At 33.8% G+C, this 12,566-nt stretch overlaps 2 protein-coding genes across 7 annotated transcripts in view; one reads left to right on the top strand and one right to left on the bottom strand.

Annotated features, from left to right (window-relative positions):
- LOC117121203 overlaps positions 1-3,277 on the top strand; it is a 10,451-nt gene extending 7,174 nt beyond the window's left edge. For 4 of the 5 annotated variants that reach the window (XM_033266322.1, XM_033266320.1, XM_033266319.1 and 1 more), the window contains one exon: positions 2,328-3,277. In XM_033266322.1, coding sequence (XP_033122213.1) covers positions 2,328-2,683 — 356 coding nt within the window. In that variant the 3' untranslated portion in view covers positions 2,684-3,277. Of the gene's footprint in view, positions 1-570; positions 998-2,327 lie in introns of those variants that run through there. The other variant, XM_033266318.1, reaches the window with a different exon arrangement.
- Positions 3,278-6,226: 2,949 nt separating this feature from the next.
- Positions 6,227-12,566, bottom strand: part of LOC117121166 (RNA-binding motif protein, X chromosome-like) — a 19,224-nt gene continuing 12,884 nt past the window's right edge. Inside the window, exons 12-13 of one of the 2 annotated variants that reach the window (XM_033266271.1) lie at positions 11,526-11,600; positions 8,877-10,012 (exon numbers count right to left, since the gene is read on the bottom strand). In XM_033266271.1, coding sequence (XP_033122162.1) covers positions 9,831-10,012; positions 11,526-11,600 — 257 coding nt within the window. In that variant the 3' untranslated portion in view covers positions 8,877-9,830. Of the gene's footprint in view, positions 6,515-8,876; positions 10,013-11,525; positions 11,601-12,566 lie in introns of those variants that run through there. The other variant, XM_033266272.1, reaches the window with a different exon arrangement.

Below are 12,566 nucleotides of genomic sequence, written 5' to 3'. Positions count from 1 at the left end.
GCTGCCTTGAAATCTCCAAAAATAAGGTATTGTATGTATATTTCTTCCTAATTATATAAATTTAAAGCATTTAACCATGCCTTTAATAGTGTTTGCACTCACCAATTAAAATGTTATTATTTACTTCTCCTTTTGGATATTTTTGGCAAAACCATTTGCAATTGAGAAAACAAAATACTGTATTATCCTTTTTTCCGCCCTCCTGACGATCCTGATTGATTTTGTTCGCAAAACAAGGTATAAAAGTCTCGCTTAAACTGGGGTACATATACAATACATGATTGCATTTGTATCCACAATTAAACATTGCTTAAAAATATACAGTTAAACTTGCCTAAGTCGACTGTCAAGTCGAATAATTTCTAAGTCGATCTTATTTTAAATGCCAAATTGTTGTGTTTTCTATTAATTAAAAATCTGTAAGTCAAATTTTATCCAAGTCGAACAATATTTCAGTGGCATTTTTTATTCGACTTCGTCAAGTTTAACTGTACATCCATTTTACATTATCTCAATCAAAATTTTATGTTAGTGACATCATTTTTAGTTTGAAATAATTTTTATATTGTTCTTATCAAATACGTAGGCATACAAATACGATCTGTTGAAATGGTGGAAATAATTACAGAATTCAGACCAGTAGCCGTGTTCTTTCTAACAAAAGTAACAATCGAGTGTAAGATAAAGGGGATGGCTGAACATCATGTAGCCTCATGGTTTCACGATGAAAAAGCAATGACATTTGGTGAAGAGGTCATTAAACATGAATATGGCAGACAAATACTCCAGTGTGCCACGGATGGTATACACACGTACACAATCAAAATAAACGCTCAACAACCTCTTGAAGGAATGTACACAATGAAAGTCTATGAACGAGGTCCAAATAGAAATCTGGATGTTGTAGCACAAAAAGATATTGCTTGCCTTGAAATTAAACGCAGATATGAACATGAAAATACCCGACTTAAATTTTATGAAGCTTGTATGCCAGAGTGTAAGATCGACATATTGCATATTTTTTTACCCACTACACTGGCCTATATAGAACAAGCCTACACATTATTTCTTTATTTTAATTTTATCATATATATTTTAAACGCTTCCATCCTGAGCCTATATATATATATATATAGATTTCATAAAAAAATAGAAAATAAAAAAAAGGAATAATAGCAAAAACAAAAGCTAGTGGTGGATGAAATTGTTTGAAATTCTATTTCTATTGTGGCTCTCAACACTGAATTTAGCTACCTAACAATGTAAATATATTTGAAATTATTCAATATTATGGTATAAACTTTTAATAAACAATGTTGTTTGCATTTAATTAATTGAATATTTAGTTAATTAATTCTCATCTTGATATCCATCAGCATATTACATTAACATCCACTAAATGTTCATCAGTCTTCTAATAAAATATCTACAAAAACCTGTTTAGCTGGTTTTTTGATGAATAGAGGTTTAAGGGCCTGTTTCTACATGGTTTCTATAGGATGAATTGTTACTTAGTTTGTTTCAAGAACAACTCCATAAACATTTGCAAATATGCAGGAGGCATTGCTGTACTTAAGCAACTAAGTCAGGCCCGTAATCTGGGGCGTTTCGGGGGTTCAGCCAAACCCCTTTTGAACAGTTTACTACTGCAATAGTTTTTATCATAACATTTTTCTATTATGAAACACTTCTGACCTTGAGTTAAACTTAGCCTATAAGAAACACCCCTTCCACATGAACCTGGTTTTGGCATGAAAATAATTTTATTGGTGAATGTAAACAAGTGTATTAATGGGATGGTTTAATGCTTTAAATTTACATTATAATTAGAAAGAAATATACATATCTTATATTTGGAAATTTCAATGCAGCAACTAGCATAATAAAAATAAAGAAAAACATTTATTTTTTTCTGAAATTTCCATTTTTTGTGGAAGTGGGTGGGCTAATAATTGGCCAAAAAAATTTATCTATTTGGAGTCATCATTATTGGCAGGCAGTGGGGTTCACTAAACGAGTATGAAAGTCTTGCCTAAATAAATAAATCATCCCAATTCCTCCACCAACAAATCAATGAGAAAAATATGTGATCAAATCAACAAACATAATCATTCAAACTAAAAAAAAAATTTTTTTTAATCAATCATTGATGATAATAAGTAATTATTAAAATACAGTAGACTGAAGTGATCTAGACCTACTGTACCGAGTATATTTATATTTCAACAAAATTGCCAGGATTAATTTAATCAGGCCAACATTTTAGTTTAAAAATTTAACTGTACCATTATTTGCATGGCAATAATTTTCATCATCTCTTATTTCAGGGATTACTGGAGGTGGAGTATCTATTGAAGATAAGCCGTTTTATGGTAAACGTCTATGTGTCCTTGGTTTGGAGATAGAAATTCAGGCCCCATGGGTAAAAGGTGTTAATGAGGGTCACGTGGTATGTTGGTGTTTAAATGGGAAAGTGTTAACTCACGGAAAAGATGTTGTTGAAGAAAGTCAAAAGCATCGATTGGTTCCTCAAATTAAAGAGAATGGAGTTCACACGCTGACAATAAAGAAGGCTCAAATAACTGACGAGGGTACTTACTCTTTCAGAGTTTATGAAGCAGGCTCAGAGTTGCAGAATATGCTGGTCACAAGTGACATTACTAATATTAAGATCCTATATTGAAGCACTTGTTTGATAGTTTGTGGGTAATATGGTGTCCAAACAAATACAATGCATAATACATAGAAAAATGCAACCAATAGCCATGAATGCACAGTACTTTAGATGTTCAGCGTTAAAACCATCAAATCCAATAAACTTACTGCCAGTCAGTCCAAGTAATCATTTGGAAAGTTATATGGAGTGATAATGCTAGAAGTTAAAATCACTGATACAAAATATTTATAAGTATTGTTTTAAACACAATTAAATAACTTCTCCTAGTGGTCTGAGTCAGTGCGTGTATTACTACTGTAACGTTTTTTCTCTTACTGTACATTGTTTTAATTGGCTAACTTCAAATGCAGGAGTAGACGAGTTGATGTATACTCTATCCCAAAAATGTTTTAAATTCTTGGTTTACAATCAATTTTTATCACCTTCATTGCTCTTTATTCAGTCTAGAAAACCTACGTGCAAGTTTAAAACGAGACCTAGAAACGTCCTATTAATTAAACAGAGGCACATGTCCCACTAAGAATGCCTCTCCTGAAATATCATACATGTCTAAGATGCTCAGAAACACTCATTCCATCCAGGAGCATAAAAAAACAAAGCATTCATTAGTGATAAACAAGGCCCAAAAAGCCACTTCTAGGTAAGGGGTTATTAATTACTAAATTTATATGCCATGAAATGCATGCATCTAGGGCTGAAACAGCCTCAGCCACTCCACAGCCTTTCAAAAATGCAAGTTGGGGTATCTAAGCATGGCCAGCCGAGATTGGTCAGGGTGTGGTTTGAACTCCTGACCACAAGCACAAGTTAAATAACTGGAACGTAAACCACGGAGCCAAACGCCTTAATATTAATCAAACAGTTTTTATTATACAATTATCAACCAACGTTATTGTTTTGACACATAATTTGAATCTAGACTATACCGGACCATAGACTGCCTTCATGCTTGAATTATATTAGTGCATAGTCTTGTTTAAGTTTTCTATAGCACAATATAAAACAATGTTTTGTCACCTGCGAATACATAGGTTTGCAAATATGTAGTTAAAATAAATATACGAGACATTTTTTATGTGTACCTGTATATAGTTGCTTAAGAATGATGAATTTGTATTTTCCATTGTCAGCAGAAATTGTACTTGGATGTACCATGTTGATAGGAGTAGTCCTAGCTACTTTTATTATATCTAATGATATCAATGTATTATTATTAACCACCACTATTAATTAGGCTATAACAAACTAACGTTTGATACATATAGAATTGAATGGAATATGGAATGAATGGAATTTTTAAAGACAAATTGTTATTGATGTGTAGAGTTAATTATTCTTAAGATAGTTGTCTAAAATACTTGCAAGTTGTTTACTGTACAGTTATGTTATATGTTATAATTGAAAACACAACAACTTGGCATGTAAAATTAGATAGACTTTTAGAAATTATTCAACTTAGGCAAGATTAACTGGTATATGATTAAAACTTTAATTGTTTTTGTTAAATTTGATAGAATATTAAAATATGACAACAATGTTGAAAGTAGTTGTATAGCTGTGTTGAACAATAATATTCATGAGTAGTAATGAGGCTAACTTTGGAGATTTAACATGAGCTTTCGCTGGCAGTCGATGCTAGCTTCGACTAATGAGGAAGCACTCTGAGGCTAACTTTGGGGATGTAATTTAACATGAGCTTACGCTGGCAGTCGATGCTAGCTTCGTCAAGTGTGTGAAGTAGAAAACCACATCTTCAACGTTAGTCTCAAAGTGCTGGCTTGTTATTACCCCTTATAAATTCACAAAGGTCACATGTCTGCAAGCTTTATCAAATTTCTGCAAATGTGTATAGCAAACATATTTAAAAACACAATTACTCTCATGCAACTGAACTCTCCATACTCTCTGAATGATGTGGGGAGACAATTTGAAAAAAATTACACAATTCAAATACTTTAGTCAAAAAACATGATCTTTAATACACTTAACAACAATAATCAGTGGCGTAGCAATGGTCAGTGCAAAGCACTGGGGCCTGAGCCTATTAAAAAAATAGGCTTTAAAAATAACGGCTCCTGAAAATGTAAAACATGGGGGAGCTATAGGGGACTACCCTACGGGGGAAGAAATTGACGGCTCACAGCAGACCCCCACACTAGCCGTAACTCAGTCCTACTGCCCTTGGTCGATGCTTCACAGCATAGAGCCTGGCAATTAATCTTGCACTTGGGCCTGTTCTGACCTAGCTATGCCGCTGCAAGTCACATCAATAATACATCATAGGCCAATCTTTGTAGTTCAAATAAATTTTGAAAACTTATAACCGATTCATATGAGAATAAATGTTACACGCGTCTCCTGCTACAGAAATTTTAATGTGCACCCCCTGCTAAAGTGAGTCTGTGAATTCCCATCCATGCAAGATTAACATGCATACTGTGTAATATTCAAGAAAAACAGACATGGCATAGGCCTAATAGCACTACCAAGATTCTTACCTAGAAACTGGGTTTATGCTCAGAGGGCGTAGTTCACTCCGTGGCATCAGTTCAAGGTGTTTCCCCGGACCACCAGCCAATGGGAAGGGCACCTCCTTAATAAAATAAGGATTTTTGAATATATAAAATTGTTGAAGGGGGGGGGGGGTGGAGAAAGAGGGTAAAAGGGTTTTTAAATATTCACAAATTAATATTTTATTACCTGTTCCTAAGTTTTTTGTCAAACAAATCAGTACAACCAGAGAGTTGTTATAGGGCATGTTTCTACTGATAAATACAAAATTATCGATTTTTTTTAACCGCTTTTTTAATGAGTACCAAACAGCCTGCTCGTGTTGCAACTGCATTTTTGATTTTTCGAAAATCGGTTTTAGTGATGGAAATTACGTCACCATTTTGTTTATACAACACATTGTTTTCCTAACTGTATAGGATAGTATCTTTCTAATTCCTGTCATGATGACGAGGAGTAAGATACGGTGTGGGGCGAGAAGGCAAATGTTTTTGGCTGTGCTCATCGGCACAATGGACGAGCGACCAAACGAGGACAACGGTAGGCCCAAAAGAGCGGAGAGGCCTAGGCCCAATATCCCCCCCACAAAATAATTACAAAACGAATTCGTCGCTCCACATGTTTCTTTACATTTTTAGCTTGTAGGCCTAGGACATGAACAAGAGGACAAATTTTCTTGAAAGTTCACGCCTAATATGATCTAGTCTTTGCAGTGATTGACCTGGAGGTCACATTTCACCTGATAATCGCTTTTTTTTTGTTGCAGCTAAAAGGTGCACAGCCAAAATCGGTTATTTTTTTAATCGCCTTTTTCAAACTGGTCCCGTTTTTTACTGCAAGAATAAAAGCGATTTTTCGAAAAAGCGATTTTTAATCGATTATTTCTTTCCAGTAGAAACAGGTCCAAAGTGACTATAACAACTCCCTGGTACAACATATCTAAATTGATTACTAGAAAATTTATGGTCACCTAATGCCCTCTGGCAAATTAAATTCCAGTAAATTTCTTGTAAAAATTATGGTGGCTCTTCCAGGCGGTATTGCAATTATGCAACAGTACAAGTGGTTTTCGAAATGTACTGGATAATTAAGTAGAAATGCACTAGTTTTTTGATGGTCAAATCTCTTCTATAATTTAATCATTGTACAGTCCTTATCTGTGGTGTTTGGTGTTGCAACTCAGCGACTATTTGGTATGACATGCTATATGGTATGACGCGGAGCTATATATGTCAATATAACGTATGACAGTCATTATATGATGCCATTACCTAATGATACTTACCACTTGTTTAAATTACCTTCAACAATGATCCTATCCATGGTCTGAAAAAGTAAAGAAAGTTGTGTTGTGATAAACATGACAATTACTCTGGGAAATAAAGTACCTTCATGTCATTCAGAAAGCTAATTTTAAAAGTAACTCATAACCATAATTATGCCTACACGTCTACAAACATTTTTGTGGTGATTAGAGAGGGTGCATTCCAACCCTATCCTTAAAGATATCTGAAATAGAGTTATAGCTGGTAAAATATACACTTTTGGCAAAATTAAGATAACAGCAAAAATATAACAATAATGATGCAAGCATGTACAGGCCAACGCAATTCATCATCATGGACCGTCTTATGCCGTTGTGAGAAATATCAAACATGTTTAATGTTCTACGATGCAACTGCTTCACAACGCAAACCATCGCGTCTCACAGAAACAACGTGCAACAAATCACGTTGGGCTGCATCATACGATGATCTGAGTTGGCCTTAAAACACATCCTACTATTTTGGGTTTATTCAATAAGAAAAACAACTAAAAATTACAATATGAAATTCATTGAAAACCAATCGTTTTTTAAAATAAATATTACAACTATTAGGCGTTTGACAAGTTAAAAAAAATGAATAGCTGCATCATTGATTTCAGGATTTTGGAACCGATATTTTTATCTGTCAGAGTATTTGTGTTTTCAGGTTTTTTACGTTAATCCCCATTCCTACCTCTCAAAAGGTGTTTTTGAATAGTTATTCAAAAATTAATCTTATGTCATCATGGAAGTAACAAACTGTCACACATGACAGAGGCGTACCTATCAGCATGAACTTCAGATTTGGAACAATGAGATGCATTTGTTATCAAAGGTTGCAAGAACCTCTAAATGATTTTTTAGGGAGCAGCGAAAAATTATTTTTTTCTGCAATTGCAACACATGAAAATTTAAGCATAGTGCAATTATTATCTTCTTCGAAGGGACTGATTATGAACTTGTACAAAGATAGCACTAAGTGCATACATTTGTTTACGGAGCATATAGATAGAACAGGAAACTGAAGTGGCATTTTCAGGGCTGATATTTTTTTAGGCTATTGCGCAATACATCGCGGAATTAGTTGGGAATTTGCAAGTTATTAGTGTACAATGTTCCCTTTCCTCATGTTTGCTGAAAATAACAAATGTTGCATACCACTTTGTTGTTTGTATTTATTGTATTAGTTTTTCACTCACCTTGCCATATTTTTTTCTTCCTTTTCCTCTTTATTTTTTTCTTGTTTCTTTTGATGTCTGATCTTGTTTTTGGCCATTTCTTTTGCATCAAACTGATCTTGTTTTTGGCCTTTTCTTTTGCACATTATGTCTATTCTATCTTTATGTAAACAAGTTTCTTTCATAGTACTGTACATAGAAATCGACAGTAACAAAATGTCTGTTTTGTGATCTTGAAAAGCAGCAAAAATTATTTCTTTTTCCCTTTTTCTCCTTTCTTTTATCAATTGCTTCTTCTTTAAACAGTTTAGTGACAAGCAGTTTCAATATACAGTTAGAAACCTCCATTTTGAGTACCCTATTTTACGTCCCCCTTAATTTTACATACGCTTCATATGGACGATGATGTCATCAATATCTGTATTTTAATCATTATTATTTCATTTCTGCATATTTTACATCTAACAAACCAAGCAAACGTTGTTTTGTGATTATTCTACTATTATGCGTCACATGAGCACTGTTTACATTGCAACCAATCTGTAGGGATTAATGCAACGATTATTGTTTTATTCTTATCAATGAACTATGAACATGTGAATTGTTTTCTCGCACTAAGTTGAGAAGGCACAACTGGACGACGACTTATTTTGCATATGAACCGCTTGTTGTCGTGTCCCTCCTTAACCGACATTGTTTTGAAACACGCAGTCCATATGTCCTGTCGCTTGCAAATTCAACGGCCTTGCTCAACAGTCTACACAAATTTACAGTGATGAAATCATCTGCCGTTGGGATGGTACTGTATTGCATTTTTTGTTTTTAAAAGAAATTTAAACTAAACTAAAATGTTGAGTTTCGTTGAACACTTTATATGACATGGTACCGTATGAAGTTACACATCACATAGCTACGCCAGCTTACTGTACTGTAGACGAAAAACAGACTTGTGTTGCTCCTTGCGGCATGTATTTTAGGTTGAGGATCACTAAAAGTTTAAAGGTCACTGCAATCGGACCTTACCTGAATTTTACAATCCCATGTTTACATATGCCCTTAGGTCTGGTACCGTACGTAAAATGGAGGTTCTACTGTAGTTTCTTTTCATATGTTTATTACCTATTTGAGTTTTCATATATTTTTGGTAAATGTGATTTCACCGCAACAAGTATGCAAGATAAATGATAAATTACAGGGACAATAATTCAATTAACACTTAAAAAGATCATTTAATGTGAAACACTCTACATTTTTTCATGGACTTTAATTATAAAGGCTTTGTTAACACTTAAATACATTTAGCAACGTCCGTGTTAATATCTCTGGCTGCCTAACGCTGACCAATCTCCATATCGCAAAAATCGCCCAACTTTTTTTTAGAATTTTTACATAATTCACAAATTTGCTGGATTTTACAATTTAACATTTTTTTTACTTATGACAATAAACAAATTTTTAAAACTTCAGGTAAATTTGAAATTTAATAACTACTAAAACTTAAGAATGGTTACAAGGACAAGTTAAACCTGCAGCCGAAAAATACATTGAATACACGTTATTTACATAAAATAAAATCAATACATGTTAAAAAAAAGGTTTTCATTTTTTTTTAAATTACTGTACGCAAATAATGATATAGTACAAACTCAATTATCGCTTTGATATAAGAACGATTTTTATAAATTTTTTTCAATACTTCAGAAGGTTGATGCTGCCAAATGATGTACACAATCTTTTATCACTAACAATGAGTTTCATTTACATAAATTTACACTGCTTTAGTTTTTCATTCATTTCATTTTACCAGATTGTCATACTTTACATAAATTACATTTCTTTTGTTTTTCATTCATTTTATATTACCAGTTTGTCATACTTGTGACCTGAGAGTACAAAACGATTTACATTTGTCAATGATTGCTTGTTTTTCTTTTTTTCTTTCTCAACCTTGTTTACCGAAGATTTAAACTCAAATTGATAACATATCTGAATAGGACTTAAAAATGTACGATTAAACACAGGATACAATGGGATAAAACAATGAAAGTCGCAGTTAAAGACACTTTACTGAAAGTAAACCAGTTTCAATTGTAAATGCTAGTGTTTCAATAACATTTTTATCAATTCATTCAAACTAGCAGTGTGTTTTTATCAATATCTAATATCGTTCGAAACCCCGAGAAGCTGGAGGGGCTCTTCGTGCACCACGTGCTGGTTCAGCACTGGCGCCGAATGGATCACGTGCTCCGTAATCCATGCGAGGACGCTCTGCTCGAGCATCGGCAAAACCTTCGCGAGGTGTGCTATAACTGGCACTTGCTCTTCCTCGTGCTTGGGTACCTGGTTGTAGAAATTACATGAGGAAAAAATAAATCAACGGTCATTAACCTGTGACAAATGACAGCCTTTCAAGCGAGAGGCGCTTTGGCTTTCCGTCTAAGTTATTTATCATGGATACTTCCAACAGAACTGGTTGAAGGAATTATGCACGCAACAACGGTAAGTTAAACATTTCTGTAATAGGTTGTAGTTGATTCGCATAGCATTGAAATCATTTTTTATCTCTAATTTTTTTCAATAGACCACAATATGTGAGGGATTCAAATTTACAGACCTGCCAAGTGTCACATGTTTAGCGTGAAGGTCATGCAAAAAAAACCAAAAAAAAAACGTTTGTCCTGCGGTCTCGCCAGCATTTGTAAAATGTAGTTAAAAGTCAAACATTTCTCTATTACATTGCATAAGCTTGATTTTACTATTTTATTTTGCAAGATAAAAGAAATCAGTAAATTAGTCACTTGTTTACATGTCCACTACACCTACTCACAGTTTTAACATTAATACCGGTTACGTACAAAATTGTGGTTTAGTTAGCCACGCCATTCTGCACCATGGTGAAGTCATTTTGAAGAAAACGTGGGCCCAATGGTGGGGTGGAGGTAGTGCATACCTTAAATCTGTAGATTTCAATTTTTTAAAACAAGAACTTGGCAGGTCTGAACTTATCATCAAATCCTCGTTTTTAAACTAATATATGTGCATCATATTAAGCCATTTCATTTAAGTGTTTTCTTTCCCCATCATTATCCATCTTTGGTATCAGGCAAATGATATTTACCCGATATATAAATCTACATACAATTACTTTGAAGCATTTTTATTGTGTTAAAGGCATATGTACTTTTTGAAAGCGCAATGTCTTATATTTTTCTATTTCAATATAAAATTACGTTTCATATAGTTTAGGACAATATGATATATTTATATATTTTTCAACATTAAGACCATAATATGATTTACACATCATCAATTCTTTCATTTTCAGGGGTTGGATTAATAAAAAAACTTTGTCGATAAATATTATGTTTGTTTTTGTGATTTGTCATCTTTTATGATTTATATATTGATTATTGTATTATGTTATCTATTCGCAGATATAATATTGTATGGATTTTCCTTTTTCCTGATCTTTTTGACTTTTTCCCTAATAATAAGTAAATCCCATTTATTTTAAATATTAATTTCATTCATATGAGTGCATATGTAGCTTAAATGATCAGATTCACATGTTTAAACAAGTGTTGAGATATTTCAATGACCTTTCTTAAATAACGGCAGTGTCTCAGACTAAATGAGCAGCGTTAAAAAATACTGGGTTTTTTTAATTTTAAGAGTTATTTCTTTGAAAATATTTTTTTGACGATTCAAATTAGAGAAAGCATTTGCTGGACTGCATGTGCTATTTTGTTATTTATTAATTTTTTAATATTTGTGATACGTTGATACGTGAATCATCAATTAAAAAACCCATGATTACCGACACCAAACTGCTAAAATGTGAAAGATAAATTACCGTAATCCTTGGCAGCAGCAGGGTCAACATAGGGGTCAGCATAAGCTGGACGAGCCGGTCGCACGGGACGAGTTTCTGTAAAGAAATTAACCTGATATATTATTTGATCTTCATTCAGATTATCTTGTTATACACAAAAACAATTTTTACAAAATTTTAGTATTCTTGACTCTTAGGTCAAAAATTAAGAGAAACCACAATAGAGACACTAAATGTCAAATTGTAAAAAAAAAAAAAAAAAACAACTTCAAATAATAATTAATTATTGAAAAAAAAGCAACATTGAGGTTACTAATTGATTCTATGGTTAAATAATGTGTGCGCTATTCATTCTTTGGTGACTGAAGAAAATATTTAGAGCTCGTTACCTCCTGGGTATTCCCGACTGTATGATGGTTGTTGTGCGCTCCTCTCATACGCATCAGCACGAGGTGGGTATTCACGTTCCTCATACCCACCAGCGGCATAGCCTCGAGAGGCAGTCGCTGGCTCGCGTCGAGCAGCTGGGTATGGCTCTCGCTCAGCAGCAGGCTCAGCGTAGCTTCCACGTGATGCATACGGGTCTCTGTAATCATAGATGGTTTTAAGTAGTTAGAAATACAGTACAAAATAGTTTGTTTTTTTACTTTTTTCCATAACCACCACAAAAAAAAAACAATAAAAAAAGTCACATGCAGCAAAATCCAAGACAATCAACCATACACAAGATAGTACATTAGAAAGTAAAAAAAAAAAAAAAAAAAAATGTGTAGCAATATTGAAGGAATAAGAAGAACAGTGGCAAGGATAAAATTGAGTGGAAGTTAATGAGCACCTACCTTTCACGTGGTGGGTAATCTCGAGGAGCTTCCCTGGCAGCTGGGTAACCTCTTGCAACAGCAGGCTCTCGTGCAAGCCTATCACGGGACGGACCAAGCTCAGGCCGTGCATCTCCATATTCATACCTACTAGGGGCTCGGCCTGCAAAGATGAAAACAAAACATCAATTCCTGCTTTTCCTATGAATTAGCATTAACCTATATTTCTTGATCACAAAGTTAC

This window comes from Anneissia japonica, unplaced genomic scaffold (assembly GCF_011630105.1).
Source record: "Anneissia japonica isolate Jap-2015-1 unplaced genomic scaffold, ASM1163010v1 scaffold993_len1110182_cov180, whole genome shotgun sequence".
Classification (NCBI taxonomy): Eukaryota; Metazoa; Echinodermata; class Crinoidea; order Comatulida; family Comatulidae; genus Anneissia; species Anneissia japonica.
Note: the sequence above shows the minus strand (reverse complement) of the source record. Positions and strands in the feature narration are given on the sequence as shown.